Source organism: Gallinula chloropus (genome assembly GCF_964237585.1).
Source record: "Gallinula chloropus genome assembly, chromosome: Z".
NCBI classification, from domain to species: Eukaryota; Metazoa; Chordata; class Aves; order Gruiformes; family Rallidae; genus Gallinula; species Gallinula chloropus.
In genome coordinates, this window is record NC_140089.1 from 18,617,718 (window position 1) to 18,645,535 (window position 27,818).

Below are 27,818 nucleotides of genomic sequence, written 5' to 3' on the forward strand. Positions count from 1 at the left end.
AATTAATTCATTGTTAGTTCAGGGGAAAAAAACCCAGAACACCTAAAAGCCCAAAATGCCCCTTTCCACCTTCCCCCCCACCCTACCCCCCTAAAAACCCCACAGGTATTGTGCTGAGGCAAAAATTCACTATCAGTTCCATACATAAGGTCATCTGAAGCCAGGGGGGTTTTCCCAATGCTCCCACCCTATGCAGGGAGCTCAAAGGCAAATTCTGGCTCAACTCACTCTAAGCCTCCTTTGAGACTACAAGAAATAATGACATTCATTGGATCCAGATTTGATTGTTCAACACTTACTCTGCACAGAGAGAATTGTTTGTTTTGGTCACCATGAGAGAAAAAAAAACTTATATTGTCTCCATTAGAAAAATAATCTAATGCAAAGCGTAAACTTGTACAATTTTAGCAGCATTTTACAGTCCTTCATAAAGTAAACCCAGGAATTGATTAAAGGAATGTTTTCACCCACCTCATTTAAAATATTAAACTATCATGGGCAGCAATTGCTGATGCATCACAGATGTAATCAGTAAAATTTGGGTCCAGCAATTAACTCAACATGGGGATCACTGCAGCAAATAGATCAGATTCAACATTTTCTGGTAAAGTAAATATTTACAACTCTTATGTACAGCTTCTGGATTTATAAAACAATGGAGAGATAGAAAGTTGTGTAAAGTCAAGTCTGGAATTTAAAAAAGGAAAGAAGCCCTTGTCCAACCAATTTGGAGATACTTTGGCATGCCAAAAGAGGTCTTTTTTGTTTTTTTTTTTTTCATTGCAACTGTTACAAACCATCAGATCTAAAGCATCACTGAGTCCAGATGTCCTGGGAAACGCAGGCAAGGTCTCTCTTGCGTCTGTGATGTTGTTAGCTGTTTGGTGAGCCAATATCCACTGTGATCTTTGTGTACAGAGGGTACTTGTCAGTTCTTAACACCTTGTAGGATAGTGTATTTAAGCCGTCAGAATTCATTGTCTCCCTTGTGTGAGCAATTCGGTCAAACCTGCGGAAGGAGGTGGGGAATAAAAAAACCCAAACCCAATAAACGAACAAAGAAAGGGAAGAAGGGTGGGGGAAGTTTAAACAACCCGAACTTCACATTACAGTTTTTATAGCCTCTCCTCTCCAGCAGCACCTCCGGTGTTTCGAGAACAACCTGAGTATGGGTCCCATAAACTCCCAGATTTGGCCAGCCTGAGCAAAGGCATCCCTAGGGAGTCAAATTTTAGCCAGGAAAAAGTAGCCAAGCTATTAAATCACTCAGGTCCTTTTCCAGCTCTGCATTAGAGTATGAGTTTTATATGCCAAAGACGAGCTGGAAAGAATTGGTTTGAGCTTAATTTGCTGTGTTTAAGGGGGGGGAAAAAAAAACCCAACCCAAAACCCACCAAAAAACAGGCAAGAAGCATTGGTGCCACAGTGAAATCTTAAGAGAAAGGGTCTGCAATAAGGTAATACACTGGAGAGGGGAAGGGGGCGGCTCAGAGCGAAGGGAGCAGAGAGGTCAGGGAGGGAGGCAGCGGCTGCAGGCTTCCCCACATGGGACTTTCTGCCCAGCGGAGAGCCAAGCAGCTGAGCAGCAAGGGCACGAGGAGCCCCTCAAATCTGCTGCAGGACGGGGCAGACGCACCTCTCGGGGTTGGGCTCGTTCTTCCGGTCCCGGGAATGCCGAATCATCCTGCATTTCCCAATGACAGCGTCGGGACGAGATATCCCCATGCCTTTGAACACCAGCCTGTAGGAAAGCACGCGGATTAAACACCCCTGCGAGGTGACGGATGTGGGATGCTCTGCCACACCTTCCACAAATCACCCTTGGTTTGGGGGTGGGGGGGGGTGGGTGTTGCCTTTTTTTGGGTTTTTTTAAGGATGTCAGCCGTGCATTTGCAGGCTGGGTAACACCAAGGAGGTAAACCAGTCCCTCTCCACGTAGGCATCGGGAAAAGAGACACCCCCCCCAGCCAACATCAAGGATCTGCTAGTTCACCACACCCTCACTCGCACTGCCAGCTCCTCCAACCCCCCACGCCTGCATTAACCTTGCTCCAGGCTGCAGACTGGAATTTGAATGTGAGGCATCTAGTTTTTAACCCATCTGGAAGGGAGCCAGGAAAGCATTAATTTTTCTGGATGTGAAAGCTGCAGTGCTTGTAGAAACTGAAGTAGATGGTGGTAAAGCTGCATGGGCAGGGGAGGGCACGCATGGTCACAGCCGCAGTGGTTCCAGCTGAGCCCCACCGCCTGGGCAAGGGGCAGCCCATCTCTGCAGGCTATGAAAGGCACCTGCTGGACACCAATGCTGGAAGAGTACCTGGTGTCTTCCTCTTTGCATCTCCCTTCTCATTTCAGTATAGCATCCACTGCTCCTAAAAGCCTGGGAGGACTACTGCCTTGCTCAGAATGTGCTTCCCCACTGGCAACTGCTCTGGGGATCACAGAATCACAGGGGTTGGGAGGAACCTCAAGAGATCATCGGGTCCAACCCCCTGCCAAATCTGAAAAAAGCTACTATCAACCCAAGATGAGACTGTGGGCTGCCCTGTCTGTGGAAGGAGGTATTTATGGCCCTCAAAATTCACCCAGAGGCCACCAGGTTAAGCTGGAGGTTGCAGAGGTGGCTGTGAAGTGCAAAGCATTTCACTTGCAGCCTGGACTGGTCCTGTCAGAGCTTTAAGGGAAGGAGCAAGAAGACCCCATGGTGCTCTGCAGAGCTCTGGTCACGACCCCCTGGGCATAATGAATAGGCTGAAAAATGCAGCAGGAGTAAATAACTTTGCAGTGTGCTGGGTGGGCCGTGTGGCTTCAGTGTGGTGAGTTTATTTAGGCTGAGAGAGTTGGGCTTTTTCAGCTTGGGGAAGAGAAGGTTCTGGGGGGACCTTATAGCAGCCTTCCAGTACCTGAAAGGTGCCTACAGGAAAGCTGGGGAAGAACTGTTCATGAGACCATGTAGCAGTAGGATGAGGGCTGATGGTTTTAAACTGAAAAAGAGCAGATTTAGGTTGGATATTAGGAAAAAGTTCTTCAATATGAGGGTGGTGAGACACTGGCACAGGCCGCCCAGAGACATAGTGGAGGCCACATCCCTGAGATCAAAGAATAACAGAATCATAGGGGTTGGGAGGGACCTCCAGAAATCATTGGGTCCACCCCCCCTGCCAAAGCAGCTCCCCAGCTCATATTGCACAGATAGGCGTCCAGATGGGTCTGGAATATCTCCAGAGATGGAGACTCCACCACCTCCCTGGGCAGCCTATTTCAGGGCTCTGTCACCCTCACTGGGAAAAAGTTCTTCCGCATGTTGGTGCGGAACTTCCTGTGCTCCAACTTGCAGCCATTGCCCCTTGTCCTGTCCCCACAGACCACTGAAAAGGGGATGGACATTTCCCCGTGTCCCCTGCTTCAGATAATAATAAACTTCAACAAGGTCCCCCCTTAGTCTTCTCAAGGCTGAACAGTCCCAGCTCACTCAGCCTTTCCTCATAGGGGAGATGCTCCAGGCCCTTAATCATCTTCGTAGCCCTTCTCTGGACTCTGTCCAGGAGATCCCTGTCCTTTTTATACCAGGGAACCCAGAACTGGACACAATACTCCAGGTGGGGCCTGACCAGGGCAGAGTAGAGGGGGAGGATCACCTCCTTCGACCTGCTGGCCACACTCGTCCTGATGCCACCCAGGATCCCATTGGCTCTCTTAGCCACCAGGGCACACTGCTGGCTCATGGCCAACCTGTCATCCACCAGGACCCCCAGGTCCTTCTCCACAGAGCTCTTCTCCAGCAGGTCATCCCCCAGCCTGTACTGATACAAGCAGTCATTCCTTCCCAGGTGCAAGACTCTACACTTGCTTTTGTTGAACCTCATCTGGTTTCTCCCTGCCCAGCTCTCCAGCCTGTCCAGGTCTCTCTGGATGGCAGCACAGTGTTCCTGTGTGTCAGCCACTCCTCCAGCTTTGTATCAGCGGTGTACTTGCTGAGGGTGGATACTGTTCCCTCATCAAGGTCGTCAATGAAGATAATGATGTGAAACTGTAAGGTAGCACAACCCCAAGTCCACCCTCTGCCCCAGTCTTCAGGCAATGATGGGCCAATTTTGCCCTGTGCAAACATCCTTTGCGGTTCTGAAGCTTGTTTGGCTTCCTTCCCGGCTAGAAAGGATGGCTCACATCATCACTGAGCCACTTACAGCCTCATAAATGAAGCTCTCGGGAACAAAAGGAGTCAGGCTGCCAACACAGGCAAGCCTCAGGCTGCCTTGGGCTAGGTGGGACAAGGTCCTTGCTCAGCCTGCTGTGTGCCCTGAATGCCCTTCCTCCAGCCAGTGCTGGGTGGCCAGGAAGAGCATGGCTCCAACCCGCACCCTGGCATGGATGCTTGCAAGGCTGCATAGCAAACAAACGATGCACGGATGGGCAGGATTTTTTCAGCTGGACTCACTCCCCAGCACACTCTGGGAGCTGCCAAATGGGGTGGCAGCACCCAGCAGGAACATGCTTTTGCTGAGCCAGCAGATCACCCACGCCCCACCTCTGCCCCCCACCCGGAGGGGAGGCTCTGGCAGTTGGAGTGAAAAGACACCCCCACATCCCCCCACCTCCCCCCCCCCGAACCCCTGCATGCCCTGGCGAGAGCAGCAGGTCCGTGCTCATTCCCACCCTGGTGGCACTCAGGGTGCCAAGGAGGGGGTGTATTTAGTTATTTACCTGTTATAAATGTCATCATCTTCACCACCCCAGCCCCAGTAATTGTTCGGGAACCCATTGATTTTTGTGAACTGCTCTTTGCTCAAGGCAGACACACCTCCGAAATACTGATTGTAAGGCAACCTGGAAGCAGGGAGAAAAGGCTGTTAGAGGAGGAGAGGTGCTAGCCACAGAGCAGCCTGCTTGCCCAGAAAGGGCTCGCTGCTGCCCTTTACCCCAGCCCACGGGACACCAGCGCGTCTCCCTGCAGCAGGCAGAAGCATGTGTCTCAGTGCCCAGGACTCAGCTGAGGGAGCTGGTGGGCTCAGTCACCAATACAGCTGGGAAGTACTGTGCAGCTGGAAACAGCTGCAGCCTTTCACTAAGTACACTGTCCTCACAGGACAGGATGGTGAGGTGCACATCACCTTGCCACAGGACAGACAGATGGCATGCATGCCCTGGGAGCAGCAAGAGCTCAGCAAGGAGCCAACAGTCTTCTCTTCCCATAGCTCCACCACTTGCCTGCATGCTCCCTGCTGTCCCAAAGGAAAGCTCGCAGCCCAAAACTGAGCCCATGACATGACCTTGCACGCACAAAGCCAACCAGCTCCTGCTCTACACAGGAAGGTTCGCCAGAGGACTGGAGGCAGATGAAATTCAGATCCCCAGCACCAGCAGAGAGACCATGCAGGGATTACAAGGATGTACAGCAGACCTTTTCCCTGCTTCAGCAAGCAGAAGAAACCCCCAGGATCTGCACTTCTTCTCTAAGCTTCACCCAGCTGCAAGAAAAATCTGCAACTGCTGCAGTGACAGTGACAGTCCTGCTCTGAGTAGGGCTGGGTCTGGGGTGGACAAGTGCAGAGGTGCTGCTACCAGCAGCACTGCCGTACCTTTAACACTACTGACCATGATGGGGTCACATCTGGTTTTCACTTTATAGGTGAGCTTTTAACCCCCACCCTCCATGGACCTGCGACAGAAGAAAAAACCCCACAAAGGAAAAGTATTTTTGTCTGCAGCAGCTCGCTGAACCCAAATGTATGCCGAAAGGCATTTCATTTTGTGTTGCCCTGAGATACCAAGGCAGGTCCCTCAGTGGTCTGAAATTGAACAGCCAAAAATAATTCATTTTGCTCTTAAAATAGTGTCTGATGCAGTCTTTTAAAAGCAGCACATAATTCTCGCTGTGTGAGAGTGTCTCATTTTTCAGACTGGGTGGAAACACTAGCTGTCTTCCAGCTTCCAGCCTGAAACACAAGAAGGGATACATGGGCATCTGCAAAATGACAGGCTCTTAGTTTTTCCTCGCCCTACATTTCACTTTCCAGAAGCTGTGAATTTTAATAAACTGCTCAGCTGCATTTCTCCCCTCCTCCTCCCCTCCAGCCGATCCTGCTTGCAGCCACACACTCCCTGCAGGGATGCACACGCCAAGACAGGCTTTTGCCAGTGACATTTTCCCAGGCTTTCAATGGTAGGTGGAGATGTGTAACACTGTGCCTGGCTGGCCAGACCAATAGCAGTATTAGAAACAAAATGCCCCTCCAAAAGGCGTCTCACCGAAATCCGAATTTATCCATGGATACAGAGAGGTGCCGGGGCTGGCTGTAGCATTTGTAGGTGTTTCTGTCATCCATTGGGATGAGGTCTACGTCACTAAACACAAAGCAGTCATAGTCATACTCTTTCAAAGCCTCTGCAAATCCTATATTCAGCAATTTAGCACGGTTAAATTCTTCCTCTCCATCCTAATTTAAAAAAAACAAAATAAAACAAAACAAAGAACAGTTAGGTGATTTAAATTTACCATTGTCATCAGCAGTTTCTTACCTGCTGTGGTACGCTGCCATTGCTGCACTGGGGTGGCACTGCCTGAGGTGACTGAGCTCGACCCCAAGCATCCCCCCTGCAGCACCCATGGGATGTCCACAGCGAGCCCCTGGTGGGATGATGGCATCCCAGACAGCTGTAAACGGCTGAGGAAAGGCTCAGGTCCCGTCTCCCAGTGGCAGGCTCTGAGAGGGCTGGTTTAATGCTGAGACGTCCCCCATCCCACTCCACACACAGGCATTTCTGAGCTGAATTTTGTGGTAAGAGTTTACAGACTGCCAGGGTAAGGAGATGGGGCGTCCCAGAGCAGTGGAGAAAAGCAAACTCCTTCAGAGGAAGGGACCCTTGCCACAAACACTGTCAGTCCTTTAGCTTACAGCCAGGACAAGGACCATGGACCAAAACCTCTCTGTGGCCATGACTGCAGCCCACTCTTCCTAAGCTCTGCCACAACACGGCTGCAGGACGGTGAGCGGTGCAGCCTCTGCTCAGCAGCACCGATGAGCGTACGAACAGGCCCCGGGTTGCAACACACAGGGTGCCACCAGGAGTGCCGGTCTGCTGCTCTTCCCCTCGCTCCCGCTCCCGCGCCGGGCCCCGGGGCAGCTGCACACAGGCGGCAGCAGGCCGCTGCCCCAGGCCTGCCACGGGTGCTGCTGGTTCCGCGTGGGGCGTGACGCGCAGCCCGGCTCGCTGCTGGATGGTGGGCCAGCGTGAGCTGCTTCCTGCAAGGAAGCCGGCATCCGCTGCCATGTACAGCCCCTTCGCTGCTGCTCCTCAGCCAGCCAGAGCACGGCATGACCCCACCACGCACCCCGGGGCGGGGGGAAAATGAAACCAGGAGGGCTGCAACCGCGATGGAAGCGATGTGGAAAGAGCTGACGCAGCAGCACAACAGAAACATTTATCGTAGGGCAGGCGAAGTCAAAGGAGGAACCTGCAGAAAGAGGGGCAGGAAACTCTACGCTCTCCACCCTGAGCCACGAGGCACCCGAGGAGAAATCAGTCTGGCCTCTCTCAGGCAGAAATGCTTCAAAAGCACATGTGGGTTTGAGCACAAGTACGGGCTCGTAAATCGCTTGAGTTCTGGAAAAACAACAAATGCCTACTCACAAACCCAAGAGTAACAGTGGTTTGAGAGTAAGGATTTCCAACCCAGGACCCACCTTTGCAGCAGGAGCTTTGAACCCAAACCCCATGCTGGGGAACCAAGCAAGTGGAAGGGAACTCACAGGGCATCGCTGAGGAAGGCTGAAGTTTTTTTGTCAGTTTGAAAACCAAGACTGCCAAATCCTTTCTTTTCTATCCCATCCCACCACCTTTCGTCCTCCCTCTATGCCCTGGAAGCAGCGTCAAGTCAAAGGAGTCCCCACAATGTAAGCCATGCACCCAACCCTGCAGTACCCACACACATGGGACACAAATCAAGGATGGATATAATACTGTGCCCAAGGACCAGCAGCTTAAAACATTGCCCTCCTCCCAAATGGCTCTGCCCTGTTAATAAATAATCAGTTTGGTAACTGTTTAATCCAGACTAGTTAATGGTCTTGCAGCTGGAGAGCCAATGCAGGTTCTTAAAACAGCCACAAATATCTTTCAAATGAAGGTTTTAACATGCAAGTGTCAAATCAAGGTTTTCAAAAGCATTCATCACCTGCCTGGGGCATAAATGACTTCACAGGGAGGAGTGAGCTTTCATGGAGGAGGATCTGAGCAAATTCTCAGCATCCTCACCCGAATCAAAAGGGTTCACGCAATAACCAAGGTGGTGGGAAGATGATCACTGTCATGCATAAGTAAGAGCAGTGAGAACTTGAGTGTGGAAAATGAAGGCAAGTCGAACAAAGAGGCTGCAGAAGAGGGAGTGGCTGGGACTGTGGGATCACAGAGGGTTTTCTTTCCCCCGGCCAAGAAGGCTGCCCAGCCCCAGCTGCCGAGCGCTCCTCAGGTCCCACAGCACCAAACCCAGGCTGGCTCCACAGTCCCCAGGGGGGCTTTTCCTGGTGCTGGTGCAGGTGCAATGTGGTTGCACCTCAAAGCATCTGCTCAGTCCAGTCTAGCAGAGCATCCTTATTTCACACCCTCTGGCTGCTCTTTTCATATTGAAGTTTCAAGGCAAAGGGCACTTCACACGCATTTTGTTACTGGCAGATACTCTGCCTTAACTAACCCACGCCTTCAAGTAGCCTCTGACTCCTCTGGGTGACACCTAGGGATTAACTGCACTGCAGTTTTGAACCTCTCTCCAAAAAAACCCCCAAAACGCAGTGCAGTGACTGGACTGGACGTGGGCAGGACCCCTCCAGCCGCCTCACCTGCAGGACAGGGCCTCAAGCACAGAGAGGGACCAGGCACATGGCAAACACTTCACAGGGGCATCACTGCTCTCCTCCTGAACGGCCAGTGTCACACTCTGTGATACAAAAGGTGCATGGGGTGGGGAGGGCGGGGGGAAATCACAGCCAAAAAAACCCCACAAAAATGCCTCTCAAAGCCATGCAATGGGAGGTCGCTGCAGCAAGCCTGGCAATGCTGTTACCCATCAGGGCTTTTTTGAGAGCAGGAGGCTGTTTTTCTGCCCTGGGTGGTATGCAGGGCTTTACAATGCATGTTGAAGAAAAAAATAGGAGGGTTTTGCTTTTTGCAGAAAGCCCAGTTTCTTTACCTAACGCAATGTGGAAGCACTGGTCTGTTCTAGTATCTGTGATTCTGATCTCTCAAGGCTGAGGAATGCATGTATGCTTCTATGTTTGACTGATCCTCAACTTTTTCAAAGCAAACGAAACAGAATGAAACAAAATGCAGTTGGGGAATCTCCTGTCTATGCTGCTGTCCCTTCCAGGTCAGCACATGGCACAGCACCACAGGTGACCCCCCCCGCAAGACAGCAGATAAAGCAGAACTGGGGAAACCTCCAGCCACTGTCTCTGCTTGGCAGCTCTCCATCCCATGGAAGCTCCCTGCTATTTGCTGGAAGGAAATGTTTCAGTGTGGACTTGCTTGGACAGAGGAGCATCACGCTGAAGAGCTAGGGAGTGCATGGGAGACTGCTGTGACAACGTGGCCAAGCTGTAGATGTAGCCTCCATACTAATTTCCTAGGCTTTCAACCAGAAAAGATATAGCCCAGCACCCGTTTCTGGCTCCTGATTTTACTGCTCTCTATGTCTCTCCCAGCATGTCCAACTCCATTCCCATGCCCTAGTCCATGAGAGACGGGTTGATGGGGGACAACCTGCTGCCTCAGTCCTGTGGGATCTGATGCCAACTCCTTCTCATACCTAGGGACAAACAGCCCTAGCCAAAACACAGCCAAGCATTTTTACTTCCCATCCCTTACCTTTGCCTAAATCTGGTTTGCTTAGCCAGACCCACTGAAGGATGCTGATTTTTTAATAGTAACAGACAGGTAAAACTAAGGTTTTTGTAACTGTCAATCTAAAGGGCTTGCAAACCAGCATGAAGCCTCCCACTTCCATGCAAAAGGCAGGTCTGTGACTCCTCCCATGCACACAGTACAGGGGACCCATCCCTGCATCTCTCTCACCTGGATCCTGAGTTCACCAGGTCTCAGGGAGGTAATGGTGAGGATACATGCTTCTGGCCAGCTAAAAAAGAGCCATCAACTCCAGTGGGAGGTTGCTGGCCAGTCAGGTATCTCCCAGAATGTCTCAGGGATCTCCCGAGACTGCTTGAACATTCCATGCCAAGTCCATGCTCCAGTGAATTTAGAGATAGAAATAGATTTCCAGGACCGTACAGAGACACTCTGCTGTTTTTCTGCCAAGAGGGTGTTTTGAGGCCTCAGTACCACCGCATCAGGCAGGAGAGCAGCCATAGGGAAAACTGACCCCCACACACACATTGAGCAGGAGCTCAGCATAATTCCTCCCTCCTTTGCCCTTATAGCTGGGGGGTCCTGATAACCCCTGCGAAACATGATTAAGTGTGATGCCCCAACCACTCCGCACTCACACGCACACAACACACTGGGAAATCGCTATCAAGGGTGTTGCAGGTAACACCAGGGGCCAGTGGAAAACAGTTCAGTAACTACACAGTTCCCAGGGAATTTGTTAGGTCTCCCCTTTCCTGAACTTAAGCCTGGTGGCACAGGCATTTGCGCAGGCTGAACTGCAGCAAGAAAACTCCCTGCTAGACCTGAGCACCGAGGTGGGGATAGCTGAAGGTGCTGGAGAGCATGTGGAAGCCAGCAGGACTGTGGGAGATGCCACAGATTTGCTGCTGCCTTCTCACCTGACGGAGCCCCGCTTACGTGGCGTTGTACAGGTGCTACAAAAGGCATGCTCAGCCACGTGTCCTCACCTCACCTTCACCCCAAAGTTCCTACAACTGCTACTCAACACATCAGGTTTTGCTTTTGCTGGGGGTGGGATGCAGAAGGTGAAGCGTAACATGTGTTTTCCACTGGCTCCTGCTGCACATCAGACATTTTACAAACATCATCCCCCCTGACTTCAGTCAGGTCCTACTCTGAGGCATTCAGGCACGCAAGAACAGCACGCTGGAGACACAACGGACTCGTGACGGAAACACATTGCACTGAAAGGAAGAAGTTTGACATTACCAGTGCAGCAGTAGCAGGGCTCAGCGCTCCTCTTTCTTTCTATGAGATGCAGAGCACAGAAGAGCACGTAGGCAGCGTGTAAGAACCAGATCACACAGTAATTCTCCTTGCTTCAGTGATTGCTTTGCTACAGACAGGATTAACAAGTAAAGGTAATATTTCCCCACTAGAAGGAAAAATAAAATAAAAAAAAAAAAAAGGAGGGCAGATGCAAAGGGAAGGACAGACAAGAGAAAGAGAAAAGCAATTGTCAAGACAGCAGAGAAATAAGACTGTTTTCCTACTGTACTTCTGGCAGAATTAATACATTTTCCACAGCACGCTCTATTCAGTGTTCCCACTCACCCTCAAGAGATGCATCCAGTGGGTTTATTCCCACTGGCCACTCTGCCTCTTCCAGACACAGCTTGCTAGAGGCACACAGGAGGAGCATGTTTATTTTACAAATCAAGAAGTCTCACTTGCTAACCTACCCCTACCTGACTGCTGGATGTGTTCGGGACACCACAGAACCATAGAGGTTGGAAGGGACCTCGAGAGATCATCAGGTCCAACCCCCGAACACAGCTACCCTGCATACTGGATGTCACCCCCGCTCCAGGTGAGCTGAAGGGACGTGTCTCAAAAAAAACCCATTTGCCTTGGTAATTTTTGTGAGGGTTAACTTGAGGGCTAGCACACAGTCCCCATAGCTCTACAGCCCTGGCTCTGGAGGACAGGACCAGAGAAGAGGAGCCCACAACACAGGGCAGTGCAAGCCAGCACGCACCATCAGAGCAGCAGTGGGAACTGCAACCAGGCTTCAGACACAGACTGCCTTCACAGCAGCTCCTCGTGATGGGGCCCCGCATTTTTCTTGCCCTCAAGCACCACTGATGGGGAAATACCCGCCCCAGCTGCACTGCTGGCTCTGTGCAATGGAGACAGCCGCTCACTCACAAGCCGTGCCCCTGGACTGCGGTCTGGCAGCTCTCCTCTGGGTCTCTGCAGAGTCACCTGAGCTACACCTGGCTGGAAAGGCAGCAGCCTCCACCACAGAACCACTGCTGGAAGCCACGTCGCACGGTTACTTCTGAGCCGTGCTCGGGAGAGGGAGGCGTGCTGCTCTGCTGCCCCGACCCGCCAGCGCCCCAGTGAGCGGCGGGGACCACGGCTCAAGCAACCTGGTGGCACCTGTACTTGCACAGGCAAACCCTGCACGTGCAAGAACACAGCCTGAAGGACGAAGGGCTGGGGCTGTCCCCGCACTGCTAGACCACAGCAGCACCACGCTCATCCCAATGACCTGGAAGGGTCTCCTGATGGGGCTCAATTTCAGGGCACAGGGTGCCAGTCCACATGCTGTGGAAACACCTTGTGCCCTGAGCAACCTGGCTGCTGAGCTGCAAGTGCCGTCAGCTGCAGACACCGGCTGCTCTGCTTGGGAGCTACTGCTAATTCTCCCAAAAAAATGCTTTTGCCCAGATATCTGGCACCCTGGAAATGAGCAAAGTAAAACAAACAGTAGTAACAGAATACTGGTTTCCTCTCTAGAAAAGGTCTCCCCCTTACTTTCAATCCCATGAGGAAATTTTTCGCTTGGGCAACCACAGTAAATATCCGTGGTGTTCGATACACCCAAGCACATCAGCTGACCTGCAACTTTAAGGAGTTTCGTTTAAAGAAGGATGTTATTTCACCTCAGTTTTTACGAGCTGAGAAAACAGGATACGGATACATATCCAAGGGAGACGCTGCGCTGTGAGACTGCCCAGCCGGCAGCTCTGCCGGGGCTCTCAGAACCGCATCTGCCTTCTCGCGCTGCGGCACAGGCAATGCCCACACATTTTAAGTTTCTCCAAGTGTGAACAACACCCACTTAATTAACCACCATTATGGTATAAATTAGGACAGCTTGTCTGGACTAAAATGTGCCTTTTTTTTTTTTTTTAAGACATGTCTAAGGCCATCACACAAAGAGAAAAACTCAACAAAGCGGCTCCTGTCACTACTCGTTTCTCTTCTGTCCCATTCACCTGAAGACAGGCACCCATCCTGCTCCACTGCCACAGCTTTGCTTCCTCTGCCCTGACACCTTGTGCACTAACATGAACAGAAGTGGCTTGAGAATGTAAGTGAAATCCTACAGCTTTATGCCAGATTAGGCATTAACACTACCCTGTAATCTTAAAGATCTCTGTACACAATTCCTGCAGCAGCTGTGAAAAAGAAACATAGGGAAAGAAGTTATTAGATTGGGTTGTGCCATGGGGTAATTTTTTCCCTCCTGACCAAGTAGATTCTTTAAGCAGAAGCTCTTTGGAGTGAAGTGTGCCTGACCAAAGGGTGGGACCTTGGGTTCTCCATCAAAATCATCCAAGCAAAATTGCTCATGATCATCTTAACTTTTTTTCTTTTTCTTTTTAAGCAACCTTATCGCTGCCTGCCAGGCCACTGCCATTCAGGACAAAGCAACCACTCATGTTTTAGGGGGCACAGACACTGTTGTGAGAGTTGTTTAAAGCCCTGTGTCTTTTTATCACCTTACCTGGTTAATGACATATACTCCATAATCTAGCTGCTGCCTTTGGAGAATTGGGTGCAGGTAATAGAGCCAATACTTCAGGTGTTCCTCTCGGTTCCTGAATGGTATGATTATTGCTACTTTCTGAAGTGCTATGCAGTCCTTCGGAGCAGAACGACCTCCTGCTCTGACCTCTGGGTTTATTCTTGCCACTTCTTCTAGGTTCACAGGCTGGGAAAACTCCACACGTAGTGCACCAACTGGAAGAGAAGCACAGCACAAAGCGAGTGAGCATATACAACCTACTTCTCTGAGCACACATCCTTTACATGCATTTGGGCTTTTGTGTTTTTTTTTAAAAACAGATGTTTGGATCCAATCAAAATCCTGGTGATGTGAGGAGGTCTTTAAGTTTGGACCAGCCATAACCAAAGCAACCACAGGCACTGTCCAAAGCAAACCCACCAACACTGCGGCCTTTCGGTATCAGACCCCAAGCAAGTTGCTGATCCCAAGGGAGTCTTGAAAATCCTCCTATTTGCGTGGCAAACCCACAGCTGCCGTCCCACTGGCACGTGTGCCACAAAACCAGCCTAGAGAAGAGTGATGACCTCTGCGCTCTCACCCATCTCACATAGTGTGAGTTGAGCACTTCAGAAATAGTCCTGGCTCTCCTACCAACGCAATTACTTACGCCAAGGCTAGCCACATGCAAAGTGAACAAAACCCCCTTTCTTGGTTTTGGTTGGGTTTTTTTTTTCCCTTATAGATACTTTCAGTATTCCGTAGGCGTGTCCATTGTTTATTAAAAGTCCTGTATCAGAACTGCTAAAAAACTTACCCAGCTTTGCATGCAGGTCCGCAAATCCTGCGCACGGTTTCAACAGCGTCAGGTTTTGAAACCGGCAAAATAACCCGTGCCTGAACTTGTGTGTAAAACTGAGAAGCCTCTGGCACCGCAGAGGGGACGAATGGCAGCCTCCGAGCTGCCCAAGGCCGAGCTCAGGGAGAAAGGGCAGTGACTGCTCCTGGGCAGCAATAAGGTCGAAGAGACCTACAGTGCAAGATTTTGGCTCATGCATCTATCTGCACAAGCGCTCCTTTGCTTGCCTTGGGCTTCTCTGCTCTGCCACGTTGGCTCCAAAGCAGTCCCTCCCAGACAGCTGTACGGGGGGCTGGGGCTAAACACAGCATTGCTGACTACAGCCCTTTCAGGGGTGCATCCTCCCAACATTCCTGCTGGCCCTTCTGCAGCATTTGCTTCCTGCTGCTCCAGCCCTGATGAACAACGGGCTTGCTGAAGAAACCCAGTGAGCAGAGTAGCTGCCCACAGAAGGGCCTCTCTCGCTGCTCTCTCGTCCTGCTCCCAGCCATGGTTAGCTAACAAACTGGGCTTCGCAGCAGGTGGGGATCCTGAGGCCCCCGTGCATAAAGCAGAGAGCCATCACCATAAATACCTGGCTGGGGGTGACTCTACCATATAGATCTGTCAACTGTAGCCTCCCCCTCCTCTATCTGTGTGGGAACATGAGAGCGTGCATGCACACAGGCACTCACACACATGTCCTACAACCACGGTCTCCTCATCGCACTGCTGAGGAGACCGCCAGGCCTCTCCAAGGGCAGGCACGGCACCCACGCTTCTGAGTGAGCAGGCCCACACTTACAGAGCCCCTCAAGAAGGGGAAGCAAGCCATCCTTCAGAGCTCTAAAACAGCGGCCACCACAACCAACCTTGTGCATACCCCAGCATGGGACCGCTAAAAACCCAGACATAATGCTTCGGGCTCACAGCACGTTTCCTGGCTCTTTATCTAGGAGAAGGTACTTGAGTTCAGTTGCACGGCTCCACAAACCTCACTCAGGCTGAGATGGGGAGAGGGAGACTGGCTGAACATGCAGAGGTGCTCAGTGTACCCCCGGAGGCAGTCAGGAAGCTTTACTGCCTGCTTCAGTGCCAACGCAGCACAGATCTTGGGGAAAACAGCATCGTGGGCAGGATGCAAAGGGATCTTCCCATCTCTGCATGGGTTAAACAGGCAAGTTTGCATGTTTCCCTCTCACAGAGGGCGGAAGCAGCAATTTCTCAGACCTCAGACACTGGAATCAGCATGCCTGTGCTCCCAGCGATCCCAAGGGTCCCAGCTACACCCTGATGTGCCACCCTGGCTGCCCCCGGCTCAAGCCAGCTGCTGCAGATGCCTGCCTTGGGGCTGCACAGCCAGGCCAAAGCCTCTCTGCCTGAAAAACAGCTTGCAGAGGGAGCTGGAAGGACGTTCTGCAGTGGGAGGAAGAGGCAAGAATGGGAGGAACCGGGGCAGGAAGGAACACGCAGAGGCATGACCGGGACCGGGACTTGGCAGTGGCGAGATCGGGGGGCCAGGCTTGGCCAGCCCCATGCCGGTGGGACAGGCAGGGGCAGGCTCCAGAGCAGCGAGGCCAGTGGGGTCAGCATGGGGGGCAAGCGCATCGTTTTCTCTGGGTTTGCTCATCACTTCACTGCCATGGTGGTGAGTGCTTTCCTGCAACAGCCTCTGGCCTTGACCCATCTCCATGCCTGCTTCCTCCCCCCTCCATCCCTCTGCCCCCCAGTGTCACCTCCTAGGAGACCAGCACTCACAACGCATTTAAATCGGCGAAAGGTGTTGCACTGGTCATGGCCAGCAAAGGGTATTACGTTGGGCATCTGTGCTCAGGGATGTTATTCTCCTGCTTTCCTCACACCCTGACGCCGGTGGTAGGACCAACCCAGTGGGACGCTGCAGGAAGCAGCGGGGCGGAAACAGCACATCCCTTCGTGGGGCCCTGCCAGCCCATCCCGCTCCCAGGCACTGGGTAGCTGCTGTCCCACTGAGCAAACCTTTCCCTGCCAGGGTGGCCTGCACCCTTCTTCTGCCAGTTGTTGCTCCCCAGAAACAACTGTGAGCCCTGGGGGATGCTTTCTGCTTTAATGGACAAAGGGTCTCGTAACATCTCACAGTGTTGAGGGAGAAGGAAACTAAATGTCTGCCATTTAGGTGAATTTACAGGGGAAATCTTCCACTGGCAGCTTGTGAGCTCCATCTGGGCAAAGACAGCCACAAGTCTCTGGACACTGCAAGCAGGGCTTTTTGCAGGCTGACATCCGCCAGCCCCCCGGGCCAAACACAGACCGCTTATCCCACCAGCATTTGCTCTTGTTGGCCTTCAGGAGGCTGGAAAGTCAGCAAGGAAAAGATGGGAGAAGAAAACACATTCTTTATAAAAAACAGCTGTGGAGGCAGAGATTTAATGGTTTCAGTCTTGAAGGACATTGGTGAGAAGTGATCTGTACTGCTCAGACTCTCCAGTTAATCAAATCAGTTTTAAGGGCAGCACACCGCAAACGCTGCCTGAGGGATGCAGACAAGGTGCAGGTCAGTGAGGAGACCCCAGGCCCTGGCGCAGTATGTGCTCAGAAGGCAGCTGCTTCTGAGACAGGCTCGATGCAAATCACCCCGTTAATACATTCACTGGCATCAGTAAGAAGATGAAAATGTAAAAAAACTTGAATAGGCTGTTTTCAAGTACAGAACAGCTGAACCAGACTGGAATTCATAGCGCCATGAGGCTGACAAAAGCACCAGCAAGGTATCACCCCCTTTGTGAATCCACACTTTGAGTTCACTTCCTAAGCAGGACAAGGCTGAAGTCAAATCTGCAAACACAGGCTTTCCAAACCGTCACCGGAGTCACAGTTCCAGCTGCCAATTTTAAACCATTTCGAGAGAAATCTGACTACCTGGATAGCAAGCAGACACAAAGTTGTTGTCTCCCACGGACGCTGACTCAGGCACAACCTGCAGATGGCAAGAAACCATGCTGAGCTTGCTGCGAGTGCTGTCCCACCGGCCAAAACTGTATCCCTATCACTGTTTACTAGGTAAATGTTCCAGCCCGATTCACTCCACCTCAGTTTTTTCTGCTTCTGTTCTAGGTGAATGCCTGACACAGGAGCCACTGTATACTGAGCCCCTACTCAAAACAGACAGCAGGCACATGAACTTGAAGCTCTGGACACCCACATGGCTCAGGATCTGTGCAGGCAGACACCTTTTGGGTTCAGAGTTACAAAAATCCAACAGAGCAGCTTCATGAGCCTCCACTGTATGTTTTTATCAAAAAAAACCAGCCCCTCAAAAACATGAATAAACAACTGCTGGAAACTTGTAATAAATACAGAAGCGCAGCATCACATCCCAACACTTCAGAGGTTGTAAAAAGAGGTTTCAGCTGGCAGTGCTAGGTAAGAAAAAAACCAGCCTCTTTCTGCTCCCCATGCCTAACATTCAGAAGCATTTCTGCTCAAAGGGAAGGTGCACAGGAAAAGCGTTGTACAGAGGCCCCGTGGTGTGCATAAACAGGAAGCAGTTTCTCACATGAAGCAAAAGGTGAGGCTTGCAAAAAGCCAGAGGCAATGCACGCCCAAGCTTCAGGAACCAAGCCCACAGCTCCAGGAATTTCCTTGACCCCCGCGCTTCCCAACAACAAAACCACTTGCTGCATGAGGCTGCTGGAACACGTCCTCATCCCGATGACCAAAGTGAGAGAACCCTCACACAGGAAGCCCAGTATCTGCTCAGTCCAAGCCTGTAACAAATCCAGAGGCTTCCCCAGCCTCCCTGGATCATATATTCTGGCAGTGCTGGAAAAACTCAAGCAGCAGTGCCCATAAGAATTGTGTTCCTGTCTCCCCAGGAGGGCAGCAAATGGGACCATCTAAGAAGGTGGTAGTGGGTGATACCCTGTAGTCCCACTACTAACAGGACAGCAGTCACAAAGGGCAGCCCCACGGGGATGGGATGGGATGGGATGGGATGGGATGGGATGGGATGGGATGGGATGGGATGGGATGGGATGGGATGGGATGGGATGGGATGGGATGAACCCCTTCCCTAGGAGGGTGATGCAGCCTCAGCAGAGGGAGATGGGAAAGAGGTCAGCGTGGTTCACAGGCAGGTCTGGAGAGGCAGAACTGCCCTTCCCAGCACTTCACTGGGAAAAACCAACAAAATTCACCCGTGTGTGTTAAGCCAGGCGCAAATCTCAGATATTCAATTTAGTAAGAATGAAAGTGGTTGAAAAAAACCTGCCCCCAAACCCAACAGAACACATTTCCATTGCCCTGGCCCTGAGCTGGGCACTACTGAGCTGCTGAGCCACATGCACACCCGCACTGCCATTCTCAGACAAACTCATGCAAAAGGAAAGCTGGAAAAGAGAAGCAGAACTCACAGAAAGGAGGAAAGTAAAACCCCAAAAAGCCCAACACCTCTCTCTGCAGGCGCCCAGCAGAAAAGGGAAGGATCTGATGGTTGCACCAAGTCTGCCCTGGTTGGGAAAAACAAAACCAGCCTCACCCTGGAAAATGTGGAGGCAAGTCCCTCCACCCTGGGCTGTGGAGCAGGGGTCGCTCCAGCCCCCAGACCCACGTGGCAGCTCCGGGGCAGGCAGGTAGCTGCATCCCATGGCTCAGCAAAGCAAGCGTCTCCTATTAAAATAGGCTGAACTTCAGAGCTGTGCCAGCGCCCACGCAGGCAGCACCAGACAGGCCTGAACTGGGGTTCAGCCATGTGTTGGGGGGACGGGAACAGCTGAAGGGGCAGACCCAGCATCCCTTGCCCAGCTGGGTCCTGTGAGCAGCCCCCTGTCCTGGCATGTGATCCACCAGCCAAAATGGCCATGGGCACATCTCTGTCTCCATGCAAACTGCCTGGCAGCGGCTTCCCCTTGCTGTCTGCAGCTCTTGCTTCTCACGAGTTATTTAAAAAAAAATATTTTAAATCATCCTTGGGTCTGGCTGGAAATATCCCAGTGAGGAAAAAAAAAAAAGCCTTGCCAAGGAGCGGGATACGTTTTCTTTGGCCGGTCTACATGTGCAAAGTTGCATCCCCTCACAGATGTCAGCTGTGCAGGTGCAAGGCTTGTGCTGGCCACACCAGCACATGCCCTGTCTCGGGCAGGCTCCCGCAGCATTCAGCATCTGCAACTGTGGACCCCAGAGGGAAATAGGCTGGAAAAAAAAACCCCAGGGTGCATCATACACACTGGCAACTCTGGGTCTGCACAACTGGCAGGCTTGCATTATGAACTGAGAGAGTACAGCCAAAGGGAAAAAAAATTTCTTAATCCAACCCTAAGTGCTGCCTATTACAACAGCCGGTCTCACACTGGCACATGGCGCCTTTGAAAAAGAAAAAAGAAAGAAAAAAAATCTGTCATCTCTACCAGAAGATATTTTGGGGAGAGAAGCAAAGTCCTCCAGCACACGCTCACCCAAGGAGCTTTGAACCATCTCCCTTTGAGTGGGGCAATCTGCATGCCATTAGCCCCGCTCCCTGCAGCCGCAAAATTAAATTCCAGGCCCTCAATCAGCAAACACAAAACAAACAAACAGAGGGGCCCAGATGGGGGCTGAGCTGCCACCCCCCACACACCCCTCCTGCCATGGCATGGGCAGACAGGAGCTCTCCCAGACTCGGTGGCATCCCTCTACCAGGGGCAGCCCCAAATCGCGAGGCAGCTCCCATCCCCATCCCACCCCACCCCACACCGGTGGCAGCTGCACCTGGGTCCCGGGGCTGCCCCGGGGCTGGGGTGTGCCCCCCCCTTCCACCACCTGACAGCGCGGGCGAGCACGGGGTGCCAGGTGGGGTGGAGGTGCATCTGTCTGGCCGAAACTGGGCCAAGAGCTTACGCACCCCCGAAAACACAGGGTGCTGCTGGCAGGAGGCGAGGCCAGGAGCTGGGCACTGCACGCCTGGGGATGTACATGGCTGCTGAAACCCCGCTGCCCCCCAGGGCACATGCTTGTGGAACCCAGTCCTGTGAAGCCTTTAGATGGGTGTCTGCAGGTAAGCACCCTCAGAGCTGAGCCCGGCACCAGCCCAGGCTGGGGACCTGCGGAACGGGAGGCGACACAAGCAGCCCTCTTTCAGGCAAACATCTGCAGAGACTCTGGGACTGCCCCGGGGCTCCTGCTGCTCAGCTGCAGCCGGGAGGCAGCTGGAAGGGCTGCCTGCCATGCCCCGGTGTTCCCGGCAGCCACAGCTACTGCTTACCCACCCGTCTGGAGCTGCTAATCCATCACTGGCTCACCAGCACCTCTCCTTCCAGCCAGAGGCTCCAGGCACTGCCCTGTGAAATGCAAAACGCTGTTCCAGCAGGGATGGGCCAAGCAGCCAAGGTCGGCCCAGAGAGATGGGGTGAGCTGTACACTTGACACTGCTCCATCCACACCCCACAAACCCCCGGATCGTTGGCCCCACAACCACAGCACTGCTGTGGCCTGGCCAGCTCTGTCCCCAAAAACCTCTGCAACCAAAAGCCCTCTTGCCCTGCAGAGAAGGGCGCACGGGACAGAGGGACAGGAGCAGTAGCTGCGGGGTGCACTCTGGAGAGGAGGCTCCATCCACCAGCAAGGAGAGGCAGTTAGCAGTGGCGTCCAGCAGCCCAGTGCCTTGGGCTTGCTCACGAGGCCACCAGACCCACAGCACATCCCTCCTGATGACCCTTTGGGGTGGGGCCCTCAACACAGCAACAGTGTTCTCTATCTGCGCAGTGGAGTCAGGCTAAGGAGCCCCACAGCAGAAGAGGAAAGTTGAGAGCTGAACTGGATTCTGCATCCAAGTGCAGTTTGGGAAGCTGCAAGCATCTGTCTCTTTCCAAACACAAACTTGGCCCAATTTCCAAAGAAACTAGCTGCTGCCTCAGATCTACGCTGGCAGAGAAACAAGCACGTTATAAAACACTAGATGCACGAGACGGAAAACTTTCCTTTTCTCCCCAGCACATCCCGTCTGTTGAGCTGTGTCCCTGAAACAGCTGCACTCCAGGAAGGCACAATACCTTTCTCAATTAAGTCTGCAAGGCCAAGTACCTTCACTTTGGCCGGATAGGAGGATACTAGATACGCTCTCACCACAGAGGCTGCACCCAGAGCCAGCACTTCAGAGGTGCGACACGCTTCCGACCACACGAGTAGCTGTGGAGATGCTGGTGATGTTGCCAAGATCACACAACACCTTAATCATACTCTTTAGAGAAGTTTAACACAGCTTCTCAACCTCTCCTTTGAGGCCAGAAAGCCTAACTTTGAGCAAACTAGTCCACGTGTTAGCTCCCCCCCCAGCCATCTCCATGCTCTTCTCGTTTGAGTTTCTGTTTCGCTTTTTGGAAACAAGGCAGTGGAGGGACACAACACAACTCCAGTTTGGGGCATGAGAGAAGTAATGCCTGTAGCAGCTAGGCTGGGGAAGAGGCAGGAGGGAGCAGAGAAGTGGCTGTACTGGAAAGGTTAAAAAAAAGCAAGGCAAAAAAAAAGCGCAAAGCAGACAGACAATAGCAAATTGAGAGGAGGGAGGGATGCCACATGTAAGGAAAATGCTTTTCTCCACCGTTTAGTATTGTAAGTGACCCCACAAATTCAGAGACCCCCCCCAGTTTCTGGGGCAGACACCCACCACAGGGAGACAAGAGCCCATTGCTGCAGGCAGGCAATGTGACAGGACCTGTAAATCTACCCCAGGCACTGCAAGTCTACCAAGCCACTCTGGCACAGTCACCACCAGAAGTCTTCTTAAAAGATAGTGCAACTCTCTCACCCCAAGTTGCACTCTACTACGCTTCTGCCAGTGCTAAAGCATCCTCTGCCCTGCCCGTGCAATGGCCGCATATTCACTGACCTCTCAGGCAGCACATAACCTCTAAAAACCTCTCCAACTCAGGCACTAAGATCACCACAACTTGACAAGCTACCTCTCTGCCTCCTCAAAAAAAGCCTCAAAGCGTGAGAATACTCTCACCACTTATCTCCAGCATCTACAGCATAGAGGGACTGCTCGCACTGACTACACAGGCACGAGCAGCAGTGCATCACAGAGAGCACACATACCCAAAGGTCCCTCCCCCTCCATCGACTGATGGCTGCTCACCCAAAAGACACCCCAAGGAGCTTCTCTCGATCCTCGTTTTTTTAAGACATGCCTGCAGACAGTGGGAAGCATCAGGTGCTATTCCTGACTGGCATCTCGAAGAAACTTGGTTTCCTTTTGTTTTGTCAATATCCCTTAATTATTAGGGTTTGGGGTTGTGGATTTTTCTAAACTTAAACCTGGGGGTGGAAAAGCTCATGAGCCAGATACGGCAACATGTTTAGCGCGCTTAGGTAGTCTTTGCCATGAGATGCTTACGGGGCAGAAGGGAAGAACACATCTCTCCGGTCTGCCATTCCTTACCAGCAGCACCTGGTATCCAAAACAGTGTCAGAAATGTCTAAGGAGACAGCTGTACTCCAAAGTAACCTCCGTAAACAACACGTGCTGTGCTCTCCATCAGGCAGGACTCGAAAATGACATCCCCCAAAATGATAAGCCTCTCCATGACACTGTTTCACAGAGTTTTGGAACGGAAAGATAAGTGCTGCTTTAAGATAAGCTCTTTTAGAGAGGGATCTTACTACCAAAGAGAGTGCCCCCTTCCAACTTCCCTCCTAAAAACAGCAGCCACACAACTACCCCGCCATCAAAACACAAAGACCTCCGGGAAAAGGTGGAAGAAAAGCATTTGACTGTTCTGAAAGCACTTAGGCCAATATATATACTCCTTCTGTAGGGCAGGGTGGGGTGGGTTGTTGTTTTTTTGGTTTGTTGAGGCTTTTGTAACCAAAAACACTAGTACTGTTCCACAGCGCCTGAAGAACATAGCAGTCAGGGGAACTGACACCTGAAGGACCTAACACTTGTTTCTGGGCTTCTAAGTTTCACCACAGTAAGCAGACTCTGTTTTTCCGTATGCCATTTAAGACACTCATTGGTACACAGCTCCCAGCTGCAGCATAAATCCAAAATGCCTATATTCACTGCATTAGAAAATTTTGTAGTTGTTGAGGACTTCTAATTCAAAGATGAATTATGTTATTATTTCCCCAGCTCTGGTTTATGCTTTTAAACTATAAAGGCAAGTGAACCATAAAAGCATTTTCAATTTGGCAGCTTCTTGTAGAGATTAAACCTAATTCAGCTAATGCATTCGCCGCGAAGCCAGGCAGCAGGGATTGTAAACCACTCTCTCTAAACATCACTAGAAGGAAAACTGCAGAGCTCTGAAATAAGTACCTGCCTATTTGACCGTTCAAAAAGCCTGAGCGGCTCACTCACACACACACACTGCGTGATTCATCACATGCTTCCCAATGCTGGGGGTGGGGAGGGAAGGAAGGAGGAAGAAAAGAAAAAGGCTACAAAGATGAGGTGCGTTGCAATAGATTTAGGTTTACTCTGAAGGAGTGGAGCAGTTGGAGCTACCTGTTCTCACCAGAGCACTTCTCCATGTCTGTGGGAAGGTGGGAACCAGAGGAATGCCCTTTCTGGCTCCTGCTTGTTAAGTTCATACCAATATGGAGCTTCGTATACAAAAAGTTTTTTTTTTTAATTCTGTGTGGCCGAAGTATCAGAAACACCCATGGAGTGTGCACCTCTCCATCCCCCACACCGGCCTTAGGAGATACATGAGATGTTGATCAGGGCAGACTCAGTCCTGGCCAACATCTGGGGCACGGCAGGATTGTTTTACAAATGCTGTTTGACACCAAAACCTGAAAATGGCAGGAAAAAATGAATACCAGTGAGGTTTCTTACCTACCTAGATGCTGCCTACACACCTTGAAGCCCTGACAGTGCCTGCCTGCATCTGACTGCACCACCCCATCAGTGCAGACGGTAACACTGCTAGGAACCATCTGCCTACTGTGTTACAGAAAGCTGCTTTCTACGTGGCCCTGCAGCTCTCTCAACATCTGCAACCACTTCCAAGAGCCTCTCGCCGTGTTTGCCAGATTCTGAGAACTGCACTGAAGATGTTACAAAGACAAGACAGGGAAAAAAACCCACTTTTAATTGATCCTGCAGCAACTAACCCTGACAACGCTCTGAATCTTGGAGACGCTAAGAGCATTTCTCTCAACTCTGGGCATTTCAAAAGCACATGACTCGCTCCTGAGAGGATCAGGGTAAGCAGAGACCGTTTAAAGCAAACCCGTATTCATAAAGGGCTCCCACATCTACACTCCATGCCAGAAGTGAACAGCCACTTTCGACTTAAAGTGATCTGGGGAGGGGGGGGGAAGCGAAAGATACGAATCATAAACAACAACAACAACAAAAAAGCCCAGCACAGTTCCTTTCAGTGACCTCAAAACCGCCTTCCTAAAATAACAAACCAGTCATTTGTTATTCAGATGCATTGATCCATAAACAGCTGACCAGGGAGCACTGAGAGAAACTGTGAATTTCTGTGTCGGTTTCACAAACTGAAAACCACAGGTAGCTTCTCGAAAGCCTCTTCCCCACCTCGTGCTCTGTGTCGGTGCTAACGTGGCACACTGATGGAGAGGGATAAGATCCCCAGGCTCCAGGCCCTGAGCGGCTTGTGGCCAGGTTGCCATCCCACTGGGATGCCAGCAGGTCTCGGCAGCCACCTCCACCTGCGCCGTCAGAGGGTCTGTCCACGGAGCAGCAGCTACGAGCAGCAAAGCTGGGCGAGAACCTGGAGAGTCACCTCGCCTCCGCTTCTGCCCCGTGACAACGCCGGCGTACCGCAGCAGCTACAGGTGACCCGAGCAGCGGCAGGCTGCACCCGCACCCTGCCCCCTGCCAGCCCCCCGCAGCACCCCGGCACCGCTCCGAGGGGCCTGCGGGAAGCAACGGCCCCGGTGCCGGGCTGCCACGTTTCAGGATACTACATCACAGGGCCAAAACCGTGGGAAGGGCGGCGGGGATGCAGAACAACGACACTCGCGTCCCTGCCTCGCAGCGCTCTTTGAACCTGTGCCGCTCAGCCCCGCGAGCAGGTCCGCGCACACAAAAGGCTGCAAAAGTCAGCGCAGCGCACACAGCCCGCCTGATCCTTCCCTGCGGGATTGCGCAAAGGGAGTATTTTGGGTAGAGTTCCCAGAGGAAATTACCCAACCTCTTCGTCAACCAAAAAGAAACCTAGCCAGACCGGGGGGGCTGGGGGCTGGGGGGGGTCGCTCCTCGAAAGCGACGGGGCTCCGCTCGCCGCTGCCTTACTTCTGAGAGTGTCCGCGTCCCAGTGTGTGTGTCCCCCCCCACGCCCCCAAAACACCGGCTCCCCAGAGATTCTCCCACAATCCCTCTCCGTCGGGCGCTGCGAGGCTGAGCCGACCGGCCGGCGGCACGCCTGGGCAGCCGCGACGGTGTCACGCCGGCCCCGGGGGCACACACACACCTCCGAGGGACATCGGGGCCCCGACGCGCGGCGGCGGGACCCGCAGGCGGCTGCTGCCGTCGGGGCAGGGGCGGCGGCCGCCCGCGATGTCCGCGCCCCCCCGTGGCCCCGACGGAGCGGACGGCTGCGGGCACCCGTCGGGCAGCAGGCGGGGAGGAAGCGGAGCCTCCCTATTCCCTCCCCCCACCCCCCCCTCCGTCCCAAACCCCGACGGAGCGACACTCACCAAGCAGCGGGGAAGGGTCGGGGCAGGGCCCCGGCGGCGCCGAGGCGGGCGGGGACCGGGGCCGGGGCCGGGCGGTGGGCGACGGCGGGCGGGAGAGCGGCTGCGAGAGGTTGGCGGGCAGCGGCCGGCGCGGCGGCGGCTCGGGACTGCCCGGCGGCCCCAGGGCGCTGCCCGCCAGGTAGTAGAGCAGCGTGGCCGAGAGGTGCAGGGCGCAGAAGGCGACAAGGAGGCGGCAGGCCCGCTGCAGCGAGGTGCCGGGCAGCGACGGCTCCTTCATGCCGCTGCGCTGGCGGGGAGCGCCGCCCGGCCCGCGCCGAGCCGACGACGGGGGACGAGGACGGGGCGGGGGCGGCGGCGGCTCCGCCCGCCGGGGGGCGGCCCCGGGCCCCGCGCCCCGCCCGCAGCCTCCCACCGCCCGCCGCCGCGGGGAGCACCGGGGGGACTCCCCTCGGCATCCCGCCCCGGCAGCCCTCCCTCCCCACGCCAGCCCGCCAGGCACATCCCCACCCCTGGCATCCCGGTCGCCGCCGCCTGACCACGGGAGCGGGCAGCCCGCCGCGGGGCCGGCCCCTGGGCGCTCACCCCTCCTTTTTGGCTGTTCTCTCCCGATAACACCGGGTAGTAACCGGCGGCGCAGTTGGTGCGGGTCACCGCGGCGGCCAGCAGCCCCGCTGGGGGTCAGCGGGGGGCGTCGCGCAGCCCGTGTCTGTGCCCGTGCCCCGCGGAGAGTTGCCAGCAGCCCTCGGTGGGCACCGCAGCCTGTGCCCGTGGGCTCGGTGGGGCTCATGTCGATGCATTTTGTGCAAAGCCAAAAAGAAAAAAGAGGCCAGAACTGTCTTTTTGTTGAATAAATCACGGGAGCCCGGCGGTGCCAGCGGCACGGCGTTCGGGAGGTCTCCGGCCCCGTGTGCTGCTCGGAAAAAGACTTGCCAGCGGTAGGTGAAGTCAGTCAGCTGTGGTTTTGCCCTGCTGAGCCTTGAAAGATGCCCAGCATGGGGATCTCCACCTCTCTGGAGCCCTGGCCCAGAACCGTCCCGCATTCCTGAGGAAGAAGTTTCCTCATGTCCATCATCAAGCCAGTAAAAGTGCCCGGGCAAGCAAGTCTGGGCAGCATCCAGCCGTCCCTCAAAGTTAACACGTGTTTTTTTTATGACTGGCGAGTCCACCAGCCTGGAAAGAAAACTCCTCTGAGCCGCCGCGTAACCCGCCTTCGCCAGCGGCAGCAGTGGTGGGAGGGTTCGGCGCTGCCCCTCGCTAAGGGCAGTGACAGTCAGGGAGCCACTGCCACCCTCGCTGTGCCCCCGTGTGCTGCAGGCACCGCACTCAGGGCTGACTGGAGAGGGGCCAGTGAGCACTGGGGACTCACAGGGCAAGCAACACCGACAGCTGACCAGGGGAAATGCTGCTGGTGTCGGGCAGACTTGCAGGTATCTGGTTGTCTCTGTGAGCCTCGGACTGCTGCGGGGACAGCGGGTGACACTCAAGTGGTTCTCAAGTGCAATACGTAACTCATGCCAGTAGTGGTAAGTGCTCCTATTTGATGTTACTCTTTATTTTGTCTCATGGAAGCAAAGTCAGGGCAAGGAGAAGTAAATCTACGTTCTCCTCATTGGTTACTAAATACTACCCCCACCCCCCCCAACCCCGACACCGGCACCACTCCCACTTCCCTCAGCCCCTGTGGCCTGCTGATTTCAGCAGCCTCCAGTGTTGCTT

General features: G+C 53.3%; 1 protein-coding gene across 1 annotated transcript; it reads right to left on the reverse strand.

Annotated features, from left to right (window-relative positions):
* Positions 1–273: 273 nt before the first annotated feature.
* On the reverse strand, positions 274–26,394 carry B4GALT1 (beta-1,4-galactosyltransferase 1). The gene is made up of 6 exons (XM_084278741.1): positions 26,103–26,394; positions 13,637–13,872; positions 6,250–6,437; positions 4,705–4,827; positions 1,637–1,741; positions 274–1,009 (listed from the first exon to the last, which is right to left on the reverse strand). The coding sequence occupies exons 1-6, from the start codon at positions 26,377–26,379 to the stop codon at positions 874–876; spliced, it is 1,065 nt and encodes a 354-aa protein (XP_084134867.1). The 5' UTR covers positions 26,380–26,394; the 3' UTR covers positions 274–873.
* Positions 26,395–27,818: the final 1,424 nt, after the last annotated feature.